The 27,294-nt window shown below is 39.7% G+C and overlaps 1 protein-coding gene across 1 annotated transcript in view; it reads left to right on the plus strand.

Annotated features, from left to right (window-relative positions):
- The window catches only part of pdhx (pyruvate dehydrogenase complex component X), a 63,663-nt gene extending 38,284 nt beyond the window's left edge, over window positions 1-25,379 (plus strand). The window contains exons 6-11 of the mRNA XM_034215960.1: window positions 901-1,057; window positions 2,448-2,595; window positions 4,176-4,234; window positions 18,745-18,903; window positions 22,996-23,060; window positions 24,446-25,379. Of these exons, the coding sequence (XP_034071851.1) occupies window positions 901-1,057; window positions 2,448-2,595; window positions 4,176-4,234; window positions 18,745-18,903; window positions 22,996-23,060; window positions 24,446-24,701 (844 nt within the window). The 3' untranslated portion in view covers window positions 24,702-25,379. The remainder of the gene's footprint in view (window positions 1-900; window positions 1,058-2,447; window positions 2,596-4,175; window positions 4,235-18,744; window positions 18,904-22,995; window positions 23,061-24,445) is intronic.
- Window positions 25,380-27,294: the final 1,915 nt, after the last annotated feature.

Genomic DNA, 27,294 nt, shown 5'->3' on the forward strand with positions numbered 1-27,294 from the left:
CACTGGAGGATAGCCGAAAGTTACCTCTGTCTACAAGCCTGACACAAATACAACCCAGATACAACTACCACAGTGCTGCTTATAAGCTTGCCAAGTGGGAGCAAATTAGTGAATAATGTATTATTGTACCATCATAAACTATGCCAGTGTTTTTTCATACATCATGTCATTTATATTGGTCAGCGCAAAACAAAGTGACAGGGTTTCATCATTCAAAAGGAAGTTTGTTGGATTTAGCTTTCAAAGCAGAAATGAGGCCATCCGGGTAAAATAAAGGTTAAAACAAATCTAGAAATGTAGATAAAATACAGCATAAAAGAAAAAAGTTTGCCAGAAGCTTGAAACGGCATCGCTCATGTGTTTACAGAGGCACACTGGGACTCAGTGCATTTCGCACGTCAACAAAAATAAACCCAAATAAAACAAAAGCATTGCAGTCTGGAAAATATGTCTAGAAACATTTGTTCCCGTGTAAATGTTTGTGAATTCACTTTTATTAACATCTTGCATATTTTATCTTGTTCTGACCCAATGTGTTAGACCATGTTAGTGAGTGTTGATTTCTATAGTTTTTTTTTCCATATATTTATAGCTTGTTGAACCTCTATTTTCACTTACACCACAAGTGGCCGACTCAAAATGGTATTAAAATGTGTATAAAGAATGCATACCTGCACATTAATAAAAAGTGAAGCCTAAAGACAGAAGTATCTCTTCCTCCGGTTATCACCAATGCAAACCTGCCATCAAAAAGTTGGCAGTTTGTGTTTTGGGTATCTTTTTAGAGAATAATACCAATATAATATAGAAACACTAAATGATTGTATGAATTCATATTCAAGTGAATATTTTTTTAAAAATCATGTGTTATATCTTTTGTTTTTTGTTTCTCTTAAACAGGGATGTATTGAATCTCTTGAAGATATCTCCCGCCGCCAAAGCAGCTCCAGCCCCCGCTGCCCCGAGTCCGGCCCCCACCCCGGCAGCTGCCCCCCCGCCCCCAGGCAGCAGACCCAACATCCCTCCTCTCTCTGTGCCAGGGAAACCAGGAGCACCGGTGAGCACGCCTCACACTATCTCTTTCTCACAAAAACACTTGCTCATTATGGTGTCTGTTTTGTGATAGTACAAATAAATAAATAAAGTGTCATTAGCCACAGGCCCTAAATGACTCCTCCAACTTTTGACTTGTGTCAGTGCCCTAATAGGAATGATGAAGGACCATTTTAAGTATTTCATGACTGCAGTTGGCATTTTAACTCTTGTAGTCCTATCCCTTTATATATCTGTTTGCCTCGGAGCACATGGACTGGGCTCATTATTAATGGAGGTGTTAGATTCCATCGATCGGGATATTTATAAATCAATACAACGACTAACGATCCAATATTATTGATGTATATGGAGAACATCAATACATATCATTATTTATAAGATATGCTCATATTTTGAAATATTTAACAGATAATTGTACTTTGAAATAAGCAACGTAGCTCTAGATCTATGAATATACTGTTTTTCATTATAATGTCTGAAGAACCCCATAATAACATTGACTAATCATATATTAGTTGTTTTTCTGAGTTGATATACTGTAAATGTAACTAATTTTAAATGGGCATTTGATTTTGTTTCATATTGATTGCTCGCCCCTGAATTGAAGTGCATCAAAAGTATATTGTGCAGCGTTTGCAAAACCACAAAATACACTTATTTTCCAAAAAAAACTGATATATTTTCATATTGTGATGCTACTTGTACTTACACCCACCAAGTCATTGATAGTTATTACACCATATTCTGTCCGGTCTTTATTATTATTATTTTTATGCTGTAAAATATGACTTTTTGATGTCTAAACAGAGTAATAACAACCACATATTTGACAAAAAACATTGATTCTATCATTAAATAATTAACACATTACAGTGTTTCCCCTAGGTTTACTGCTGTGGGGGGGTGCTGCCTGAGCGGGGGTGGGGGGGGGTGGCATTGGGATATATATTTTTTTTAATCCTCTGGAGCAGAGAGAGGAGCTGTGGATTATTGTTATTGATTAGTGCATCAGTGTTTCTTAGGGTCAAAAACACTAAACTCACAACTTAAAATGAAAGCGTTTAGTTTATTTAATAAAAGAGCACATGCTCAATGTGAAAAATGACAGTAGATATAGATTAGTTGCAATTTGGTTAAAACAATTAAAAAAAAATTAAACACCTTGAATTTCAGGGGGGGCGCGGGGCGCAGCGCCCCTCCAAGACAATGGTAGGGGAAACACTGTATTAAAACCAAGGTTGTCAATAGTTTCTTTACACTGTTAACACAATGCATTCTTTGAGTGATTGATGACAGCTGAGATATTTCCAGCTATCAATCTTTTTCTCGTCCCTTGCCCTTTCTCCTCATTCAACTATTTACCTCCCCCTCCCTCCCCTTGTCTTCCTCAGGGCACTTTCACTGAGATCCCAGCCTCGAATGTCCGTCGAATTATTGCTCAAAGGCTAACGCAATCGAAGACCACCATCCCCCATTCGTATGCGTCCGTAGACTGTGACATGGCGGCGGTCATGAGTCTCCGCAAAGACTTGGCCCGAGGTAAAAAAAAAAAAAGAAACACTCAACTTTGAGGGAGTGTTTGTACATTGGCGCTATTCTTCACATGTAAGTGTCATGTCTTGAGTGAATGTCTTATTCCAAGGGAAAATGTCCATGAAGTTGCAGATTTCAGGGTTTTTCACATGACTGTCCTCTTGACAAAGAAGTCTTTTGCATTTTAGAGGAGCTCTGGTACATGAGGTCTCAGGTTGGTCATGTAGCTCTGGTTCAAACCAGTATCTCTCTCCATCCTGTGTCTAATAACCTGGCATGGCATGGGTAGGTGAGGGTTCACATGTCGTATGGATTATTAAGATTAATTAAGGTGAAAATGACTTAATAGTACGTATCTTGGAAAAATCCTTATCTGAATGACAAGATTAAATGTTTCTTTATTCTGTACAACTTATTGTAAGGCCGATAAGACAACATCCATTTAGTCCAGATCCAGCACCTAACTATGAAACGTAGTAAATGAGCAAGTAAGTTAATGGAAGCTGTTTTGCAGTCATAATAGTACGACTGTATTCATAAGGATGTTCCTTTTTGCTTAGAGGAAGTAAATACTGAAGCAAAGTAATCGTTTCTCTATGGTTCACAGTGGATTTGTTGGAGTGTTTACTCTTTGGTGCACCTCAGTATTCAAATTATTTAAAAGACTATCCACACAGTATCAGTTTGTTAGGTACTGTATGGATGGATTGAAAACTTGAGTTTAAGTAGAATAAATAAATTACTAGCAGTGTTTTGGTCGTGCTTTGTCAAGCTGCTTTGTGACTTTCTATGCCTCACACACTTACCTAGCAACTGTGATTGAGCTAACCGCAGTGTCTTGTGCAACACCCATCAGGATGTGTGTTTGTGTTTTAGGGGAAGGGAGATTCACACCACAACCACAGAAAGAGAACATTGCTTATGTGTCAAAACTCTTCAGCATTTTGCTGCATTCAGCCAAGAAAATATGTATCTTTAACGGCTTCTTTCCATGGATTCCTAAAATGTGACCGTTGCTTACTTTGGTACATTTTCTGTTGATATAGCAAGAGTGCTTTACCAATTTTTTCCTATTTTTAAACATTTGGTTCAACACACTATCACATATTGGCCTTATTTAGCCTAACTGTGCCCGGCTGTCAAACAAACGGTAAATCTCTCTGGGTCCTGTCTCAGTGATGGAGGAAATGGGGCGGCCATTCCAGACCTATTAGCGAGGTTGTGTGTGTACTGAGGGATTCTCTGCCCGGTTGTTTTTGTGGTCTCTCATTGTTCAGAAGCAGCGCGATTTCACGGTTAGCTCGTTAATCATGCCGCTCACAGCATTCATAACCGTCTGGTACCGCACTAATGGACACTGGTACAAGTTGGCAGCGATGCCAGGCCAAAACACATCCCACAGAGAGGAGCGAGCAAATAGTGACTCGTATAGAGAGATAGGTGATTTAGAAGATTTCCCCCGGATGGAATGTATTGTATCATTTATTTTCAATATGCAGCTGTGTCACACTTCACAAAATAAATGTTCATGTGTCCATTTGTTGCATAAACCGTTCTAACAAATGTATTTTCTTGTCTCTTTTCAGATCAAATCAAAGTGTCTGTTAATGATTTCATTATCAAAGCAGCTGCTGTAACACTTAAAGTAAGTACAGTATATAATAACTTTTTCCTTTTTCATTTGTTAATTTAACCTATGTACCATTTGTAGGGAGTTTGTTTTGTTTTCTGTCTGTTGATGGGAACTCTGAAAAAGCACTTGCATACGGTGGCTGAGAAGGGAAATCGACAATTACAAAGTGTGAAACACTTTAACAAAGCTTGAGACAAATGTACATTTTATAAAACAAATGTACATTTTATAAAACAAATGTACATTTTATAAAACAAAATTACATTAGCAAAACACTTTTACCAAAGAAAAAACAATTTAACATTAACAAAAACAAATTAACAAGATGCGAAACACTTTTACAAAACTAGAGACAAATTTACATTTTATAAAAACAAAATTATATAAAACAAATTTACAAGTGTCGAAACACTTTAACATTTCCCGAAACACTTTAACATTTGCCGAAACACTTTAACAAACTAGAGAATCAAACCGGAAAGGGAATGCCCATCATACCAGAAGTGACGTGCAAGTGATTGACACAAACTTAAGTTTGTTTTGGCTGATAAACCGCCGGTACCTATGGACGGTACGAGTGTGTTTATGGTCGTTAAACATGTTTTGTCCGTTCTGTGGAAACCACCTGGACCAAGTGACATGGTTTTGCTCATCACAATATACTTTCTCGTGCGCACGAAAGTTACAGGTTCGCCACATGGAACTGTGCCTTTTACACACTGTGTTTACCTTCATTAGACAGCTAAAGAGCGACTGCAGGCTGCTTCATTTTAACCACACACACACACACACACACACACACACACACACACACACACACCAAACTGCCCGATTATTATGCTTTATTATTCGTTTTATGAAGGAGATGTCCGGTCACCAGGGCGTGTGTGTGACTCTCGCATTTATTTCCAGAAGATATTAAGATACTGTCGTCCGTTCCGGTAATGAGGTCAACTCAGCTGTCTCTCGCGTTTGCTTCATTTTTAAGTAATCGCCGAGAAGCAGCTCTGACACTAGTAGTTAAAGAGTAAAGTAATGCATGTTTTTTCTGCTTTATTTGCGATACAAATAATTTGCACCATAAGTTCTAGGGATGGGTACCGAGCCCCGGTATTAAACGGGCCCCGGGGCTGAATTATTAAAGACCGTGGTACCGTTAAGCTCCGACGTTATCGGTCTTTTTATCGGTACTGAAGACATGTAAAAAACATGTCATATGTATTATTGCTACACAAACATTATATTTCAGTTTTAGTGTCGCCAACTCCGTTTCTAATATGCAAAAAGACTGCAAAATGCGTCTATGATTATATTTTGTATTTTCGATCTTTCCAATCCAGACGAGAGATCTCTCTCTCCCGTCTGCGTGTGAGGGGGAAGGGCAGTTTACACACACGCAGCTGCTACATGCAGCAACACACACACACGGAGGAGATGGCAGAGTGAAATGCGCTCCAAGGTGTGGTTAAACTTTACGAGTCTCGATGTGGACAATGCTCGTTGCCCAAAGTGCAATAAGAGTTTAGCGGTAACACGAGCAATTAGTCTAAACATCTAGCAAAAGTGCACCACATTCAAACGGAGAAATGCACCGTTTTCGACTGTCTTTCTAATTGCTCTGTAGCCCCATCCACGAGTAATGTTTCCACGTCAGATATTATGTATGCTAGCAGCAACACACAGAGTTAACTAAGTTATACAAACATGGGTTAATGATTAGAGGTAACTGAGTTATTTATTTTGCTAAAGTTTCAGCTATTCTGTTTACAATTCTGTCATCAGATTATTTAATACGATTTGTTAAAACATTGTTGTTTCTTTTGATGTGAAATATTATATATTTAATTTAAATAAAAAGCAATGTTAGTTTTGTTCACAATTTGTTTAGTTAGTTTACCTTTAATCGATAAGAGTAACGTTAAAGCACCGGACCGATAAGCGGTATCGATAAAAGTAGTAGTTCCGTTAAAACCTTAACGATACCCATCCCTTATAAGTTCTTAATAAAACTGACACTGTTTGACTCAGTCCTAGTTTGATTGCTACCAACAATAAAATGAAGTACTTTTACTGTGTACTTTTTGGGTAATACTCTCTCAAAGTCCCCTCCTGAGAACAAAATCATGCCACTTCTGCTATATTTGATGAGAGATAAAATGATTTCTAGCCACAAGTTCTTAATAAAATTGGTACTGTTGGACTCAGTACTTGTTAGACTACTACCACAAATACAATGAGGTACTTTTACTGTGTACTTTTTGAGTAATACTCTGTCAAACTCCCGTCCTGAGTACAATAATTCATGTATTCTAGTATATTTGATGAGGGATAAAATGATTTTTTTGCAAAAAGTTCTACATGAAATTGATGTTGGACTCAGTAATACTTGGACTACTAGCACAAGTACAATCAAGTACTTTCACTGTGTACTTTTTGATTAATACTCGGTAAAACTCCCGTCCTGAGTACAATAATTCCTGTATTGTATATGAACTATGAATTATTGTACTCAGGACAGGAGTTTAACCAAGTATTACTCAAAAAGTACAGATTAAAAATACTTGATTGTACTTGTGCTAGTAGTCCAAGTAGTAGGCCTGCTGAATCCAACAGTATCAATTTCATGTAGAACTTATGGTAACAAATAATTGTATCCCTCAACAAATATAGCAAACTACATGAATGATTGTACTCCGGAGGGGAGTTTGACAGAGAATAACTGAAAAAGTACACAGTAAAAGTACTTCATTTTATTGTTGGTAGCAGTCAACCAAGTACTGAGTCCAACAGTGTCAGTTTTATTAAGAACTTATGGTAAAACATATTTTTATCGCAAATATAGCACAAAAACATTATTTTACTCTTGTACTAGCGTCAGTGCCGCTTCTCGGCCGATTACCGCAATGTTCCACTGCACTCCGACAGCACTGAGCACCAGTGGCAGCGCTAGGGGGTGGCTACTTGGGCTCAAGCCCCGGATGTTTTCTGAAAAGCCCCGGATGTTTCACTTAAAAAAATTAAAATAAAAAGTCCACCAGAGAGGCAGCCGCTGCGGGACAGTAGCCTGCGTACTGCGTAGCCTTCCCTGCCCTGAAGAAGAAGTGATCCTTCCTAGTGCCTGACAAGTTTTAAGCTAATAGCCTATAAAGTTATGGATATTAGAAAGTTATGGATATTAGAAAGTTATGGATATTAGAAAGTTATTTTCATCGAAGCAGGCGCCACAAGCTGCAGCAGCAGCAGTATCAGCAGCTGACAACAATGTCATCACCAGCAGTGAAGAAATTGATGATGTTTCAGGTTTGTGAATCTAATGGTGATATCTGCACTCTGGCTGACTGAGTAAGAAGTGAAAAAGAGTGATGTAACGTTAATGTTATAGCTAGTAAACATGGAGTACCACACTAAGTATACCCTTATATGTTAGTATGTATACAGAACATGACTAAAAATTATCCTAAGATGTAACGTTAACCCTTCATACCTCAGTATACTTTTAAGACACTAAAATAACTTATTCCAATTTTTATTTTGTTTTCGCTCCTGGAATTATACCGGCTCTCGTTTCAGTACACATAACAACGGAACCATAGCAACGGAACTGACAGGCAACCCTCTGAATCAGACTCCGATTGGCTGTGACTGCATCCACTCAGTGTCCGATTCAGAAACGTGACTCTTACACTCTTTACGTCACAAACAAAGATGGTGGATGAGAATAGATCTATAAAACGATAAGCAATGCGCCAGAATCAAGGTGAGACTATCCGCATCCTTTAAAACTCTACGCACATTCGTTTCACCGAAATAAGTAAACTACTGTATTTGAGTGAGTTAAGGCATTAGTTTGCTTCATTAAAGAGTGTTAATGAATAAGTGTTCTCCAGTGCCTTTTGTCCACTTTAAGGTATTATTAAAGGAGGAGGGATGCCCCCGGACCCCCCTAGAGGAGGCGACGACCCCCCTAAAGGATGTTCGGTCCACCCCCCACTTGTAAAAATAGCAAAACCATGTCACTTGGTCCAGGTGGTTTCCACAGAACGGACAACACATGTTTAACAACCATAAACACACTCGTACCGTCCATAGGTACCTTCGGTCTATCAGCCAAAACAAACTTAAGTTTGTGTCAATCACTTGCACGTCACTTCTGCTATGATGGGCATTCCCTTTCCGGTTTGATTCTGTAGTTTGTTAAAGTGTTTCGGGAAATGTTAAAGTGTTTCGGGAAATGTTAAAGTGTTTCGACACTTGTAAATTTGTCTCAGTTTTGGTCAAAGTGTTTTGCATCTTGTTAATTTGTTTTTGTTAATGTTAAATAGTTTTTTCTTTGGTAAAAGTGTTTTGCTAATGTAATTTTGTAAAAAATAAAGTATGGGATTAGTTTTGTGTCATAAAGATAAAGCAACACTTTCTCAGAGTCAAGCAAAATACATTTTATTTAAAAAATAAAACTATAAGTTGCAAACAAATCATTTGTGTAACCATGTAAACTATAAGTCTTTTTTCTTTGTTTTAGCATATCTTTTTGTTTGCAGTTCTTTCTCAATGATCAGACTTTTGCTCTCTCGTTTGCACTCCTTCATGTTTTCGATTCTGACACAAATGTCCCAGGTGAGCGAGACTTTCAGGGGTGCATCCCCATTGACAGCCCACTACACCACAGATCATACAGTGCAACTCATGCAGCAAACTCCGGAGTCCACTCGGCCGTGTTGGTGTCTCCTGGGGAGAAAATATCGGACATCTTATGGATTGGTGTGCATTATACTTGTGTTGTGTAGTTTATACTTTATTCCAACTTTAAATATTTTAATACCTGAACACACTGCTGCTGTACAATCATTTCCCAATTTGGGACCGATAAAGTGTCTGTCTATTTATTTTATTGATAAAAAAACCACATCTATGTATTTTCAGGCTAAAGGTGATGCACAATATAAACTGTATACTGTTATTTTTTCAAAAGCATATATTGCTATGTTTAGGACAAACAATTAAAGACTGCTTTAATTTAACAAATTCTACAATTTAAAGTGGCAGATTTGCTTTATGAAACAGACCTGACCTAGGCTGCATACCAACACAATTAGGAACATGCTCACATCTTACTATGTTGGTCTGAAGAGCTGAAGCATTCATACACAATGGATACAAACTGTGTTGTCTCATTCTATATCCTGTGAGAAAATGATATACATCTAGCATTACAAATTTAACATACTATTCCTAGCCTGAGGAAGATATGTATAATCAACAGGTTTGAATGGAATCTCTTAACATTTGTATGTAGAATAAAGACAAAAGAGTGATTATACAAATCACATTTATTGAAATTTGAAACAGAAGATGAAGTCTCAAAGAATGTTTTAAATAAAAGGACATAAAACTAAAAAGTGGATAATAATCAAATCTATTAAATGTATATGTAAAGACATTTGGTCAAATGAAATGACACTGAGCCAGTGATAACAGCAATGCCCAGCATGGATGAAGATGGTGCAGGTCTTTCTTCATGCCCCCCCTCCTAGGATCTAATGCTGACCCCTCAGAGGAAGTGGGAAAACGGGATAAGACCTCTGGAGACCACGCTGTCTCAATGATCCACACTGTTAATATGAGAGGAAAATAAATGTTTTAGGAAATGAAAAATAAGTCAACAAATAAAACACAGCTCAGGGGCAGTCATGGACGGTAGGTTTCCCTACAAAGAGAAGTAGTAAACTCAGCCTCCATTGATTTTCATATAAAATTAGTGTGTTAATAAAAATAAGCTATCATGGCTTATACTTGCATATCTAAACAGAATCATGAAAGCCTGTTGGTAGAGTCAGGCACACGAGTCCGTTTGAGTGTGCCTGCCGGTGTCTGAACGCTCACTCACTGCTCGCTTTGTAGCTAACTGTCCCTGCTGCTACTTAGCTTGTATTGTTATGGATCTAAAGTTAGCAAAAGCTAACTTTCATAGGACAGCTTTTCTTTACCTCTCACTTAACACAATAAAGAAACAGACCGTATAGTACAGCATAAACACAAAGGATCAATACATATATTTTCACTTGTAGTATTATAATAATTGAAATGCAGGTTCTTCTGGGGGTCTTCTGTCCGTACCATAGACTGTATATATAAATGGACGTAGTGTCCGTGACGTCACCCATAGGATTCTGCAGAGTTGCCGTGAAGCCCTTAGTAGGCGGAGTCGGCCACTAACGGCTTGACAGCAACGTCAGAGTCTAATCCCGCCTGCTCCAAATAATAAGGGCAAAGAGGCGGAGCCGAGGCGGGACCTGCTGCCTCCGAACTGGAAGTAAACAGAGCTAGCTCAGGCTAAGAAGCTAAGCTAACATGAAATACATGCATACCAAGTTACTGCTAACAGTGTAGTTCCCCTATATAAACGTTACATTCATAATCAAATGAGACAATCTGCAAGATAATTAGCTATATTTTATTATTCTTAATGCTTGTCATTCACACGTTGAGAAAAGACGGACTCCACCGCCCGGACCTAACGAAGCCGCAGTGGGCTAGCTCCGGGACGCCGGCTGGAGCTAGCCCCCTTGCGGCTCCGTTAGCTCCGGCGGCCACCACTGGGATAATTGGGTCCCCTATTAACATTTGCTCCCGTTTAGCATTATGGGCGCCATAGACTATAAAAGTCTTACCCAAGGCTGAATCATAAACTAAAATGTATATGTATGCATAAAGGGTTACGTCCTTAGCTGGCTAATAAGTAACAAGCTAAGCTACCAAGCACACAAACACCTGCGAACGGGGTTAACATGTATAATATTATCATTTTAGACTTATTGGAAGTTCTGTTAGTACATTCAAGCGCACAGCACGACAATTGTCTGGTATTTGTAACAATATTCTCTAAAAGGCACAATCACCACGAACACGGCTAAAGCTAAAGGGTCAAGTACAGTGCTATGACTAACTAACGTTGTCGCGTCTATGGTTGTAGCCTAGCAGAGTGGACAAGTTGTTCTAGCCAGTGTTGCCAACTCCATAGTAAGGAAAGTAGCTATTGGCTGTCCGAAAAGTCGCCAGAAGTCGCTAAATGACGTCATCGCCTAATTTGCATATCATGTAATGGCGGCTGTAGGCAAAAAACGTTCCCAACCCTTCAAGGATCAAAACTTGAAACCACCGGAGTTAAATCCAGACGACAGTAGATCAGAAATGTCTTTGCCTTTTGAGTATGTTTTGGGGTTTTAACATGACAGTTTGGCATAGAAATCCCCCCTACAATAAAGGCAGTATGCCTGTGTGTCATCTCCAATAAATGGCTTCAACCATCCTTTATACTCAGGGTTTGATTCCCACTCCTTTCTGTATTTTTGAGAATACAATTTAGACTGTGCCATGATGTTTAGCTTGTCACAGAGAGGCACACACACAGTGGACGAGGTGATTGAGTGACTGAGGCTGTGTGAGGCAAAGCAAAGCAAAGGCAGTTATTTATTATAGTGTGAAAGTGAGTGAAGAAACATTAACATTCAACATTTCAATCCCGCTCAAAACCAGGACGGCTTGGCAGTTGGCGCATGCGCAATTCATTTGCAGTCTCGACGCGGGGGAGTGTGGTTGTCTCCTCTCTGCTCTGACTGCAGCAGCAGCTCTGCTGCGGCCAGGCAACTGTCAGTCTGAGCGCCTGTGAATACTATGGGAGGGAGGCGGGGCTCACGGCAGCACCCGCGGCTCGTTAACTGCAGAACAATGTGAGTCTCCAAACACCAGAAAAGTCGCTAATAACACCATTATAAATCGCTAGATTAGTCGTTAGTCGCTTTTGACACAAATAAGTCGCCGGAGGGTTTGGAAATCCGCCAAATTTAACGAGAAAATCGCCAAGTTGGCAACACTGCTGTTAGCTGACAGTGAGGCATGTACGTGTCCATCAACGTGACCACGCCCTAATTTATGCAAACACTTTAAGACCTAATATAAATAAAAGGGTCGTGTTAGAAAACAATTCACTCACAGATTCATAATCATGAAGGTGGAATCTAACTATATCGATAATAATATTTATTGCATCCATGGGTAGAAACATGTTTTTTTCTGCTGTAAAGTTGGGCATTTTAACATGGGGGTCTATGGAAATTGCTCCTTTCTGCAGCCAGTCCCTAGCGGCCCATGTATGAACTGCAGTGTGTGGCACTTCCGTATTGGCTTCCCGGCTGTTCCCCAGAGTTTGCAGCTTGGGTCCGTACTCAGCTACCGCAGCTGCACTGTACAATCGCCGGAAGACTGGGCTGTCACTCAAACACTGAGTAGCCAATGGGGACGCACCCCTGAAAGTCCCGCCCACCTGGGACGTTTGTGTCAGAATCGAAAACAAAAAATGAGGGAGCGCAAACGAGAGAGCTGCAGCGAGAGCAAAATTCTGATCATTGAGAAAGAAGCAACAAGAACTGCAAACACAAATATATGTTTAAACAAAGAAGAAAGACTTATAGTTTACATGATTACACAAATGATTTGTTTGCAACTTATGTTTTTATTTTTGAAATTACATTTATTTTGCTTGAGTCAGTTTTTTTTTCTCTTAAAGAGCCTGTGACACGAGTTTCCCCCATCATCCAAACCCATCAATTTGAGTAAATATTGTCCCCTTGAAAACCGTTACTGAACTGATTTAGGATATTTGTACTTTGATAACCATTCATCTGCCCTTCAATGTTGACCATTTTCTGGATCTTCTCTGGGATTCTTCAAGTCCCGCCAAATTATGTGTGACTTCATTGTGGGCACAGCGCTCCAGCTGCACCGTTCAGGATCCCAGCATCTGCATGTAAACGCACGATGGCGCACACAGCAGCAAGCTCAGACAGCTCAGACAGTTTAATGTTGAACGTGTCTGAGAGCTCATATGAGGCTGAAGGATCGGTTTATGTTGTATCTGTTAGAAGTTTAGGAATTAGGTGCGTCAATATGGGCGATCATACGGTCATGTAGCCAGTGGTGGAATGCGACTAAAAATCATCCCGGGACTCTCGACCGGCCCACTTCGGTACCGCTAGTAAATTGTCAACGGGGGGAGTGGGGGATGTCAGGGGCGGCGGGTGCTGTAGATAGTAAATGTAAATATGTAAATATTTGTGTCACTGCATCCTGGTAAAATACAAATATAATGCAATGTCTGTGTCTTTGACATTAGCGCTGCTAGCCACCTGTGCCCTGTGCTACGAAGCCAGTTCAACAGACCCTGGATATGTTTGAGTAACAAACAAACTAACAACAACAAACTAACAAACTAGATCTCGCTAAGCGGTCCTACGACGCTGGTTATCAACTCGGTAAATCAAGCCAGGGTTTCTCTCACCAGCTGAGAGCGCGTTCACGTCTAAGACACGAGTGGATCTGACTTTAATTACATTTGACTCGAGTGTTTCGTCAACATAATGTGTTGCTTAAAATAATACTTCTGCATACAGTATGTGACACTGTAAGTGTTGCACGGCCAGATACGGCTGGAGAAGCTGACTCAGATAAGGAAATATATGATATATTATGATATTATATGATCGATGATCTGATTGATGATGTAATATGAATGATAAGTGCGACACGTCGGCGTCTTCTCTGCATACGGCAGTTTAAACTGTATTTCCTTTATCCTGTAATATGACTTGAGAGATTTAAACTCCGCACACTGAGTTGATCTCTTTTCTATAGACGCTGGAGCCGGGCAGCGTCAGGTAAAAAAAGTTATTTAGCCTTGCCAAACCTGAGCCTCACGCGCCGCCTATGGGGGATGTGCTAGTGACTTATCCGACCGGCCCACTTCGGAACCGGCCCATCGGGATTGGTCCCGATGGCCAGTCCGCCACTGCACCCAGCCCATGTAAACTGTCAACGGGGGGAGCCTCGCTGCGGGGAAACAGTGGACCTAGTGTCCCGATCGGAGTGGGAATAATAATAATAATATTCCGTGCATTTTATCCATTAATTTCCCCAACATTGTGGTAAAAAAACCACACGTTTAATCCATGTTGGTGTACTACAACTAAAAAAAGCATCGGTTTGTTTTCTCATCAGGAAATGCAGATCGGCTCAAACAAACGATTTTTAATCATCATTCTCACGATCATTTAATCTATCATATGTTCGCCGAATTGACATGAAAGCACTAATAAATGTAGTTTCATCCACTTGAGTTTACAACAACAAAAATAATCGATTTGTTTTTATATCACATCCTACGGGAGGAAATTCAGTAGCTCTCACTACCGATTTTTAATCCTAATGTAATCATCATCTTCACCACGATCATTTATGTTTATGTTTGCCGAATTGACATGAAAGCACTGACAAATATGAATATACTGTAGTCAACTTCATTAAAACGTTATTAACGTGCCTAAACTCAGTAATTCACCATTTCTACGCATGACAACACACTTTGTCCGTGTTTGGCTCTCTCGCCGCACAGTGAAGCGTTCCCGCATTGATGTCACTTCCGGCTTCCCCCAAAACTTCAAAATGAGTCGAAGGAATTTCCCCGCGATGTTCGAAATTATTGATATTTAACGGAACGGTATCACACCATCTTTTTTAAACTGACGGTTCGAGATTACTAGTAGCCCAATATTTCATTGCACAACAGTTGTTGGGATGTTGTCACAGGCTCTTTAAACTTAGTTTTGCTTGATTCTGAGAAAGTGTTGCTTTATCTTTATGACACAAAACTAATCCCATATCATGTAAATTAGTTTTAGAAAATGTAAATTAGTTTTACAACATGTACATTTGTTTTATAAAATGTAAATTTGTCTCAAGCTTTGTTAAAGTGTTTCACACTTTGTAATTGTCGATTGCACTTCTCAGCCACCGTACTTATACCATCAATCACCATAAGCAGTTTTTAGAAATTCACAAAGGGCTAGAGAGGGATACTGAAGTTGAATTTAGGGACTCAAAATCCGTACTTATCGTTATTCCAGCCAGGAATTTCTTTGCAGCATCCAATAAGAACTGCCTGTACTCTGCTCATTCTTATCATGTATGGAATACTTTATATGCTTTAGCAAATTTGTGCTGGCCTTAAACCAAAGGTCATGGTCACTGGACATTGTACAAAACACACTGTAGGAAACAGCTACATGAAGATCAAGCTGCAGCTGAGAAATCTGCCTAGTTGCATGTGTTACAGTAAATGTGAGGAACGTGGAACACAAGTGTGTATGTTTTCCAGTTTCTTTAATTTAGTGCTGAATTCCAAAGCACCACGTGTCCGGACTCTATGTCCCACACCATCAAAATACCTCTTTGGATTGGCTTTTGCTCTAAACTAAGATGCGTGATTCACTGATACACCAGAAAATTCCAAATCAACTGTACTTTCCCTCGAAGTTTACTTTTCATCAGGAAGCAGCATCTGAGGTTAATGATTTACTTTTTTGACAAACTGGACTATGCCTTTTTAGACAGATAACCCACAAACTCAACATGAGTCCCTTCCACACAATCAGTCTATTACTGACATGCAGGAATCATGTGTGAATGGAAGAAGGTATTGATAGTAGCCTACATGTTATTAAATTGTCAGGGAAAATGCGTGTACGCATGTGTTGTGAATGAAGTGATACCAATGCAGGAACATGTAAGGGTGCACATTATCCCGCTTATTACATGGCCACATTCTCAACAAAGTAACGTTATGAATCCCAATATTAATTGAAATGCTTTTATGGATTTAGAAAATTATTTTATTGATTTAAAAAATAGTTGTATTGATTTAAATTGACATGCATCCGCTAAGAAAAATAGTCCGTTGTTACCGTTTGAACTAACGTAGCAACGGCAGGAACTGCTTCAATAGCGTTTTTGAGGAGCTTTTTGATTACAGATTTGAAAACATCGCTGCTTGCTTTAAAAGTAGCACAATTCATTATGTCAAACCTTGGGAAGTATCTAGATATCCCTGCCCTAATGCCAAAGGAACTGCACACTGAATATGTGTCGCCGTTTGATGTCTATGTCTGGACCGCTGCGTAAAAAGGAGGGTTTCTGCCCGTTACTTCTCCGCTGTTTTCTTGTCCCTCTTGTCTTTTTATTTTCTTCACTGGGGACTCATCAGCCACTAACCATTACTCCAAATTACTGTGCTCTCTAAATATATTCAAATTAATGTTAATATCCTCCATGTTGCTATCACACAACAGCGGAAAACTAAAGACAATCAGACAGTTTGCTTGCTTTTCAAACTGTTACATTTGAAAAACAGTTAGAGCGTCTCTTGTCTTGTCAGTTTGAAAAGCCAACGGTAGGAACTGCTTGCGTTTTTGAGGACCTCTTTGATTACAGATTTGAAAACATCGCTCCTTGCTTTAAAAGTAGCACAATTCATGATGTCAAACCTTGGAAAGTATCTAGATATCCCTGCCCTAATGCCAAAGTAACTGGCAACTGAATATGTGTTGCCGTTTGATGTCTATGTCTGGACCGCTGCGTAAAAAGGAGGGTTTCTGCCCCGTTAATTCTGCGCTGTTTTTCATGTCCCAGTTCGAAAAGGCCCAACGGTATACAGTTAAATCGACCGGACTTATTTCTGAAGATGTGAGCGTCCTTAACAACGGTCAATAAGTCCTTGACAGCGGTCTGTCTGTTCGGTATTAACAACGTGTCACGTGTTCTGAATTGACCAATCAGAATAGAGTATTCAACTAAGCCATGTAATAAGCCATAGTTATTCCATCTGACCAAAAACGCTTTCATTGAACCATTCAAAAGTCTCCACTGATGACATATCTGCATACTGTTTGTTTCATGAAATGTTGAAGAAGTGCAAGGCCGAAATGTTCCTGAACGTAGTGCCTGTGTGAATAGAGAAAAACCTCAGTGGGGGCTTTAAGGTTTTTGCAGTAATTAACCAAGAATTGTGTGTGAAAGACGCTTTAGATATGTTGTTATTGACCCTGCACCTATCCAGATAAATCAGATTATTCCTGCATTGATAGCTACAGTGTATTTGAATGCTTAAAAACTGTTTATTCCGATTTGCAGTCCTTAAGAGCAAGTGTTTGCAGTACATTCATCTTCCAAATGGATACATGATTTTCCCACAATAACTGTAATATAATTTTTGTAATATTTGTGCTGCCATCACAATTAATTCATTTTATTACATGGCTTAGTTGCATACTCGATTCTGATTGGTCAATTCAGAACACGTGACACGTTGTTAATACCGAACAGACAGACCGCTGTCAAGGACTTATTGACCGTTGTTAAGGACGCTCACATCTTCAGAAAGAAGTCCGGTCGATTTAACTGTATACCGTTGGGCCGAAAAGCAAACTGCATGCAGTTTGCTTTTCGAACTGGGACATGAAAAACAGCGCAGAAGTAACGGGGCAGAAACCCTCCTTTTTACGCAGCGGTCCAGACATAGACATCAAATGGCAACACATATTCAGTTGCCAGTTACTTTGGCATTAGGGCAGGGATATCTAGATACTTTCCAAGGTTTGACATAATGAATTGTGCTACTTTTAAAGCAAGGAGCGATGTTTTCAAATCTGTAATCAAAAAGCTCCTCCAAAACGCAAGCAATTCCTACCGTTGGCTTTTCAAACTGAAGACAAGAGACGCTCTAACTGTTTTTCAAATGTAACAGTTTGAAAAGCAAGCAAACTGTCTGATTGTCTTTAGTTTTCCGCTGTTGTGTGATAGCAACATGGAGGATATTAACATTCATTTGAATATATTTAGAGAGCACAGTAATTTGGAGTAATGGTTAGTGGCTGATGAGTCCCCAGTGAAGAAAATAAAAAGACAAGAGGGACAAGAAAACAGCGGAGAAGTAACGGGCAGAAACCCTCCTTTTTACGCAGCGGTCCAGACATAGACATCAAACGGCGACACATATTCAGTGTGCAGTTCCTTTGGCATTAGGGCAGGGATATCTAGATATTTTCCAAGGTTTGACTTAATGAATTGTGCTACTTTTAAAGCAAGCAGCGATGTTTTCAAATCTGTAATCAAAAAGCTCCTCAAAAACGCTATCGAAGCAGTTCCTGCCGTTGCTACGTTAGTTCAAACAGTAACAACGGACTATTTTTCTTAGCGGATGCATGTCAATTTAAATCAATACTATTTTTTAAATCAATAAAATAATTTTCTAAATCCATAAAAGCATTTCAATTAATATTGGGATTCATAATGTTACTTTGTTGAGAATGTGGCCATGTAATAAGCGGAATAATGTGCAGCGACTTGGTCATTATGGGGAAAATAACACCTTCATGCCGATCTAGATCCCTCCGCTTCGCGTCGGGCTCCTGATCAGCCTGTCGGTGTTCTTTTCCCCATAATGACCGCATTGCTGCACATTATCCCTTACTGAATGCTACTCATATAGGAAATAACCATTTTTGTAATTGTATCAGACATCTGCCTGGATTCACATTGCAACCGATAAACAGGGAGGCATCTTATCTCTGTGTGTTTGTTATTTTGAACTCCACATATTTTTCAAACCTGTGCTGACCTCTGACTTCCTCTCCTAGGAGATGCCAGAGGTGAATGTGACCTGGTCTGGCGAGGGACCCCGCGCGCTTGATTCAGTCCACATTTCAATCGCTGTGGCCACTGACAAAGGCCTCATTACCCCCATCATCAGGGATGCTGCAAACAAAGGAGTTCAGGAGATCTCAGCGAACATCAAGGTACAACATTTTTTTATAAACCTGAATGTGGTGATATGCTATGTTGTGACAGGTCATAGGTGTCCCCTGAAGCCTTCTTGCAGGGGGAGTTTTTCTCATACTTTCATTGCTGTGAGTAGATTATAACGTCAAGGTGCAGAGGCGTTTGCTGTTTACTTTTACGTGGGAATAAATAAGAGGGTTCGGACTTGACTGCAGCCCAACCGTATGGGAAAAATAACTACGTGTGCATCTGTAGAGCTGTGCTCACCTTCTGGCTGGAACTTTATATTTTATTTTTTTAAATATCCATCTGATCATGTAGAGTAGAAATCACAATATAATTTCAACTGGATAGATCTGAAGGTAGCCGATTGGATTCATGGTAGTCAGATCTTTTGCTTGTTAGGCTGCAGGCCTCAGCTGTTACTGGCCACAGATGGAGTGCAAAGCATCACTGGTCAACTCTTTCTCTCACTCCCAGTCAGCAGCTGGGAACAAACATTTATTCACATAGATGTGCTCTCGAAATCTAATATGCATGAACAGACACACACTTGATGATTAGCCCCTCTCTTTCTCATCAAAGCCACACACACAGATCAAATAGAGAATTTCTCAATGAGGGTTATGCACATAATGTCTCTCACCAGCAGTGACCAGGTGTCATATTCCTAAATGCTCACTTAACATTGCAACACTGCTTCTTAACCTAATGACTCAATATTAGCCTGCAGTGGTGACATCACATTTCTGTCTCAGTGGCAGAAGAAGTATCGGTATGATTGTATTTGTAAAAGTGACAGTAGCCATTTCAACTGGGGAGAGGGAGGAAAAGGTGGGATGATTAATGTTTCAGGGAAAACACACATTATATCTGTAAATGTCAGTAAGATGTGTTGAGGGAAAGAGTGAGTGGGTGTTAAATTGCTCAGATTCAAGCTTTTACCGTATGACTGTGCTGTTATGGCGTAACTCCATGCAGAACAGATGTTGCAACAAATAAGAGAATTATTGTCACTACAGGCAATTTAGCCCACTAACGTCAATACTGTAATTTTTAGCAAAACTATTGTGGCAATGATTGTTTGATGGCGTATTGTTCAGTATTATGCATTTGGATAATGCTCAATTAAATGATTGATGTATAAAGTAATTCAAACCCAGGTTTTTATTTTTGAACATGCATTCTTTAGCAAACTGAAAATGCATTTCCTGCTGAAAATGCGTGTGAATGCTGTAAACTGAACATTTGTTGCTGAATTTGGCTGAAAAAGTTGAATATTGTATTAGTTGAATGGTAGCTTCTTTTAGCTACAACAACCAAGTAAGTGTGTTGCTGAACTTAGCGGAGAAATGCAGAAAAGTGAAATGATTTTTAATCAAAATTGTTACAGCTCAAATGCATTGCAATGACTTTGTTGGAAACTTGAAAGTGAAATGTTAAACTGGAAGAGTAGGAAAAATAGTGAAGAGGCTTAGTATTTAAAGAAAAGGTATAAACAACAACATGTATAGCCTCAACGTCCTGAAATAGCTGAATACATTTATAGTTGAATGGTTTCTGTAGGAGTTAGATATTAAATGTAAGTAGTAGTGAATTAATGTGTATTAAGAAGACAAAAGAAAGTAAAAACGCTTTGAAAAGCAGCAGAATATTTTAACTGCAAACTTTTGAACTAAAACCATACATCACCACTAATGTTATCCTAATCTTTGAAACAAGGTTAACTACAGTGTACATCCTTCTTTAAACTGTATATCTATTTGGCTCTAGGTGTAATTATTGCTTCCTGAGTCTAGAGTGCATCAAGTTTTCATATATCTGTGCAATTGTCTTTGAGAAGACAAAATGTATGTTGAAATTTGAAGTGGGAAGTTCCCGAAATTGTAATATTCTTCTTTTCTCTTTTGAAATACACTCGTAGTGACGTACATTTGTTATATTATGTCCTCAAAATCAATTGTCATGACTGCATTTTGAAGGCTGTAATGTCTGTTGGTGCTAGGTGTCAACCAACTGCAGGAGCATTTTAAACCACACACACTTACAACATCTGCTATAAAGCATGGGCACTAACACTGCAGATTTCAGTCCACTAAAGCCTTCAGAATGAGCTTCACCTCCCACTGTCTTGAGTTAGAACTACATTGGTGTAATTGTTGTGACCAGATTAAAATAACATGCGGTTTAAATGAAGCACAAAGGTCGCCGCCTATTTATGTGATAGCGTGGGACATCAGACTTTCTTTGCATGAAGAGCTCTTATCTCAAATGTTCCCACCATTTCCCACCGTCTCTCACCGTCCTGTGAGTCATTCCTGACTTTTCTGTTGGTCGCGTCCCCGCATTAACCTTTAAGTACATTTCCATTTGAATAAAGTTCAAATTATATAAAGATGTGGCGGCCACCCAGCAGTGTCGACTAAAAGAAAGAGCTCGGAAAAAAGAAAAGTGTAACTGTAGCACTGTTATTTGAGCAATGTCTGTAGTATTGTTGATCCGTGGCACCTCGTCGTATGTTTGGAAAATCCTTATTGTGAAAGTCTAGTGCAGGGGTGTCAAACTCAAGGCCCGGGAGCCAAATCCGGCCCGTGACTTCATGTTATGTGGCCCACAAGAGCTTGAAAGAATATAATATGTTTATTATACGGTTACATGCCGATTTACAGAAGCACGTTGCCCATAAACTACATGTGGCATAATGCATCTCAAATTTGACTTTTTTCTCAGAATTTGACTTTTTTTCTTCAATATGCCTTTTTTCTTAGAATTTGCCTTTTTCTCAGAATCTGCCTTTTTTTCAAAATGTTACTTTTTTTCAAAATGTTACTTTTTTTATTTTGACTTTTTCCCCAGAATTTGGCTTTTCTTTTTAAATCATTTTATGACATTCTCACTGAAGAGACTTACAATTATTTGCCCTAGACTTCTGCTTTCATACGTAGTTAATTATGAAGTTATTACCCTATCCGATAATCATCCAATGCAGGGGCAATAATGTAATATAATACATTATTTTATATATATTAAATATTTATATTTGTATTTTTATATAGTCTTATATATAAAACTGGCCCTTGAGTGATGCTAATGTGGCCCGAGATGAAATTGAGTTTGACACCCCTGGTCAAGTGCATCAGCAGATATGTTCCTCCAAGTTTGTCACTCTCATGCTCTGTTGCAACATGGCAGAGCCTGGCTGAAGTTCCCTTCTGGGTGATGTCAATCCCCTTTCTTCATTTTAGCAATGCACAGTCTGATAGTTTCCATTTATCTCAGCGCTTGCTATTGGACATTTCATACATTTCTTGAATAAGGTTAATGAAAGTTTTCCCCTGTGGCCTTTCACCAAACGTCTGAACGATTTTAAAATGTAAAGGACTGCAAAAAGAAGGATTGCTCTCAATAAGAAGTGTGTGTTTCTGTTTAGAAGAGGCTTGTTTGACTCTTTTCTTTCAGTTGAAGATGATTCAGACCAGGATGTCAATGTATAAAAGAGTATGACCTCAATGTCTGCCACTTGATTCTCACTACATTGGCAGAAAACATGCTGTATTGTGATTAATATTGTAGGATATATGAAAGAGATGTGAAATGGCAATATCACCCAGCCTTAGTCAGTCTCTTGGTTGGCTCCTCACTTTGGTTCAGGTAGAATAATCTCAACAATATTGTACAGAGAGACATGGTCTCAAACAGACAATCAATTTGTCAATCAGACAAAGTGAGTAAACGCCTAAGCCCAAATAGTTTTACAGTTTACCAGTTTATAAACTTATCATAGGCCGATAAAAAGCTCACTGTCTGGTCAATACTTGTCGGACCATAATGACATCTTCAAATCTGGTCCTGTGGCCTATATATTCCGCATACGTTCGTAGATATATTTTTATAGAGGGAATTTATCTCCTTAATTCACTACAAATAGTGTGTGCTTAGGTACTTTTTCATGTGGACACGTGTATTTCTAATACTTTGGATACCAACTCTCTGTCCAATACAATGTGTGTTTTCTTTTTCACTGTATATATCCTGCAAGTTGTCTAAAATCCTGCTTGGATCTCTGAAACTAAGTTTAAGAGTTTTAATGACAGTGAATCTTTCCATAGGCTCTGGCCCAGAAGGCTCGAGATGGGAAACTTCTGCCTGAAGAGTACCAGGGAGGCTCATTCAGGTAAACACACACATCATCTCTTGGCTTAAAAAAGAGACCTATAGAAAGTCACAAAATAAAAAAAATCATATTTCCAGCCACTCCTCTGCGTTATGTAGTATTCCACTGTCAAATTTCTCAATTCAATAAACCGCCTTTTCATCTCTAACCCCTTAATTCTATCTCACAATTTCCTCTGTAGCTCGGCAGTAAGATTATATCATATATTTCCGCTATTATGACTTATGACTTAAATCCGGTTCCACAGATAGTTAATATATTATGCATATTCCACATTAAATGCAGGGCCTCAACTGAATGTGGTCCTGGGCAAAGAGTACCATCAGTAACTGAGCCATCAATTTCAGAAAAGTGGAAAGGGAGGCTTTACAACTCATTAGAATTAATGGTGTGATTTAGACATAAATGGGGTTTCTGTGTCAGGCAGGAGCGATGAAGTCCTATAGAGGCAGCCCTCTTTGTTCTCCCGAGGATATGTACGCCCTTCCTCTATTACTTTTTCCATCCCCCTGAGCTAGAATTCTCATTAAGGCAAACAGCAAACTGCCCTTGGGGTCAGTCTTGCTCACCATCAACAACACAGGGAGAGACTTTGAGCCCTGCGCGGCTGCAATAATCTTTACTGATCTGTGTTTTTTTTTAGTAAAGTAAGATGTTCACAGCTGATTATATTTATATTTATTCTCCCCTCTGTGGGGGAAACTTCTGTGTAGCAATGCAGTGGGAGTCACCGACTCAGGAAAGAGACACGGGAAGAGCAGGAGCTTTGATGTCAAACACTGATGGTTTATTTGGAGCTTCGGCCGGAGAATTCACATCACAAGTCCAAGAGCCAGAGGTTCTGACTGCACGGGAGAGTTGCCACGTCAAATCTGGAGCGCCTCTCTCTCGTTAGCCCATTTAACTGGTTTCACAGAGAGTCATCAACATATTTGAGAAGATAGCCTAAACAGTTGGGAACACTGAGTTACTTGCGTCTGACACTTATGGCCTCGAAGATTTCACACCTTGGAGTCCACAAACACCGAGAAGGAAGTGTCAGTGTACCCACAACAATAAACCATCTGTGACCTAGGGTTGCCCGGTCATAGAATGGGAACAACAACATTATGGCTGAAGCAGCCTATCTCCTTAAAGGAGATAACAGACGTCAGGGTTGGTCATGCACGTCATATCTAGGAGTCTAGGACAATTATTTCCCTAACACCCTCAATTTTTGTATTCACTCACTTCTAGAGGTAATGTCCGTTTTTGAATTGAGCAGCTGGTTTAAAAGCCCCCATATGCCTGTTTTGTTGGTTTTAATGCTTTTTGTCCCCTGCTGAGCGTGACTAATGATGTAAGATGTTTACTGTGTCTTCCCTCTTCTTTTCTCTCTCTGTCAGTATATCTAACCTGGGGATGTTCGGTGTCAGTGGCTTCAGCGCCGTGATCAACCCTCCTCAGGCGTGCATCCTTGCGGTCGGTACCTCCAGGTCCGAGCTGCGACTGTGCGAGGATAGCCAGACCCTGCGCACCCAGCAGCTGATGACAGTCACACTGTCCAGTGACGGAAGAATGGTGGATGACGAATTAGCCTCACGGTTTCTCAATAAATTCCGCAGCAACCTAGAAAAACCACAACGCATGGCCCTAGCCTGAAATATATATATATAAAGTGAGATAGCTGTTTGAAAGGGATTCTAAGGTCATAGCAAGAAAAACCTGCATGACAAAGCCTGTGTCATGCTCTTAAAAAGCTAATTCACGATCATGCTTGGATTAAGGCTTACAAAGTAGGCATGTATATAGTGTAAACGTGTGTTGTTGGCTTACTACTGATTTAAAATGACCAGGCTTTGTGATGCAGGAGTTCAATTTGGATTTTGCTGGAGTGGTAGAGGATTCTTGCCGCTGTGCCAAATATAAGGGCAGAGGTGGCATACTGTAAAAGGGGTGGTTTTTCAATCACACCAGTGTTGTGTATATATGAAGAGGTTATTCCACCTCAAGTTATTTTCTTCAGACCCTTTTCATCTACTCTGTGTCACTATTAATGCACATGCAAGTGGCTCTGCAAAATAAAAATATATTTACCATTGAACATCTGTAGCAATTCAGCTTCCGATAAGGATAAACCAGAATGAACCATTTCCTGCTGTTACAGAATTCATGTTCAAGAACTTAATGATTGTTCATATTAATACATGTTAACTTATTTTAAACAGATTGTTTGACACTCCTTAAATTGAATCTCAAGTCCATGTGTATACAAAATAAATACAATCATTTAGGTTTTTATTTCCCTTAGATGCCAATAAATCACATGTTATTCCTTGAGATGTCTCTGTGCCTCATTAACACATGTTTCTCCCCATCCTCATACACACAGCTACCAGGGAAACCATGTCTGTGTGTGTCTAACTATTTAATTAGAATCTAAAGAGACTACAAAGTCATTATTTCATAGAAGCCAATTAGGATAATTTGCTTGGCTTAGTAAACAGGTCAGTCTCTGCTGGCAGATGTTTATCTTTGCTGTAAGCGGGCAGAACAGCTGTTTACATTGTTCTCCGCAAAACACGGGTGGGCAGAGTTTATCCTAGATGGGCTGTTAGCTTTGTTTTTTTAGATTAAGTGAAAAGCTGCTGAAAAGGGAAAAGTTTGAATATCTGACTTACTCACGTCTCTGGTTTTGATTTAAATGTTTCACACCACATACAAATGAAGCACAATAAAAATACGGGTGGAGTTAATGCAGTTTGACGAGGCTTAGACATTCAATCAATCAATCAATCAATGTTTATTTATATAGCCCAATATCACAAATGTTACATTTGTCTCAGTGGACTTTACAGTTTGTACAAAATATCAGTATGACAATACGACACCCTCTGTCCTTAGACCCTCACATCGTACAAGGAAAAACTTCCGAAGAAAACCCACAGTTTAAAGGGAAAAATGGGAGAAACCTCAGGGAGAGCAACAGAGGAGGGATCCCTCTCCCAGGACGGACAGACGTGCAATAGATGCCGTGTGTAAATTGAAAAGATAATACATTTGCAACATAGGCAATCCAAATGTTTGGAAATGCATGTGTGTATAATAGGAAGATGAATCCACGAGGATATCCAGGACCTATGATCCAGGACCTATGATCCAGGACCACAGCCACGACTCAAGATCCAGGGCTCGCGATGCAGGACACAGGAGCGCAGGATCATCCATGACTCCGGATCCCGGCGTATATAGACACCAAAAAGAAAGACATTTGGGGAAGCTGGGTTAATCGGAACATGAGATTACACAGGTATAGACAGAGAGAAGGAAGAAGTAAGATGTCCCCCGACAAACTAAGCCTATATCAGCAAAACTAGGGGCTGAATCTAATCAGCCCTAACTATAAGCTTTATCAAAAAGGAAGGTCTTAAGCGCACTCTTAAAAATGGATAGGGTGTCTGCTGCCCGAACACAAACTGGAAGCTGATTCCACAAATGTGGAGCTTGATAAGAAAAGGCTCTGGCTCCCATTGTACTTTTAGAGACTCTAGGAACAACCAACAACCCTGCATTCTTGGAACGCAATGCCCTAATAGGACAGTAGGGTATAATGAGTTCTTTAAGGTAAGATGGCGCCTGCCCATTAAGGGCTTTGTAGGCGAGAAGGATAATTTTAAATTCTATCCTGTGTTCTATAGGGAGCCAGTGTAAGGCAGCCAGAACAGGAGTAATGTGGTCCCTTTTCCTAACTCTGGTTAGTACACGAGCTGCAGCATTTTGAATCAGCTGAAGCGACTTGACTGACTTCTTGGTACACCCTGATAATAAAGAGTTACAATAATCCAGCCTTGAAGTAACAAATGCATGGACTAGTTTCTCTGCATCGTTTTGAGGCAAGATATGCCTGATTTTTGCAATGTTGCGTAGATGGAAGTAGGCGGTAGGGCTCTGCAATTAATCGTATTTTAATCGCGATTACGATTATGGTTTGCGACGATTAGGAAAACAGCATAATTGACAAAATACGATTATTTTGCTGGGTGCGCTTTCGCCCCTCCCTAAAAGCCCACTCGGCCACGTGGGAGTGACATGTGTTGTGAGTGTTCAGCGCAAGCGAAGATGTCAGAACAAGAGCAGCAACTAGTTAAAAAGAAGGGTCGCGGGGAGATTCCCAGTCGATCGCGAGATGTGTCTAAAAATAGAACAACAATATTCTGTTTTATCGTTAATGTCCTGTAACATAATGTTCCCGTGC

This window comes from Gymnodraco acuticeps, unplaced genomic scaffold, assembly GCF_902827175.1.
Source record: "Gymnodraco acuticeps unplaced genomic scaffold, fGymAcu1.1, whole genome shotgun sequence".
NCBI classification, from domain to species: domain Eukaryota; kingdom Metazoa; phylum Chordata; class Actinopteri; order Perciformes; family Bathydraconidae; genus Gymnodraco; species Gymnodraco acuticeps.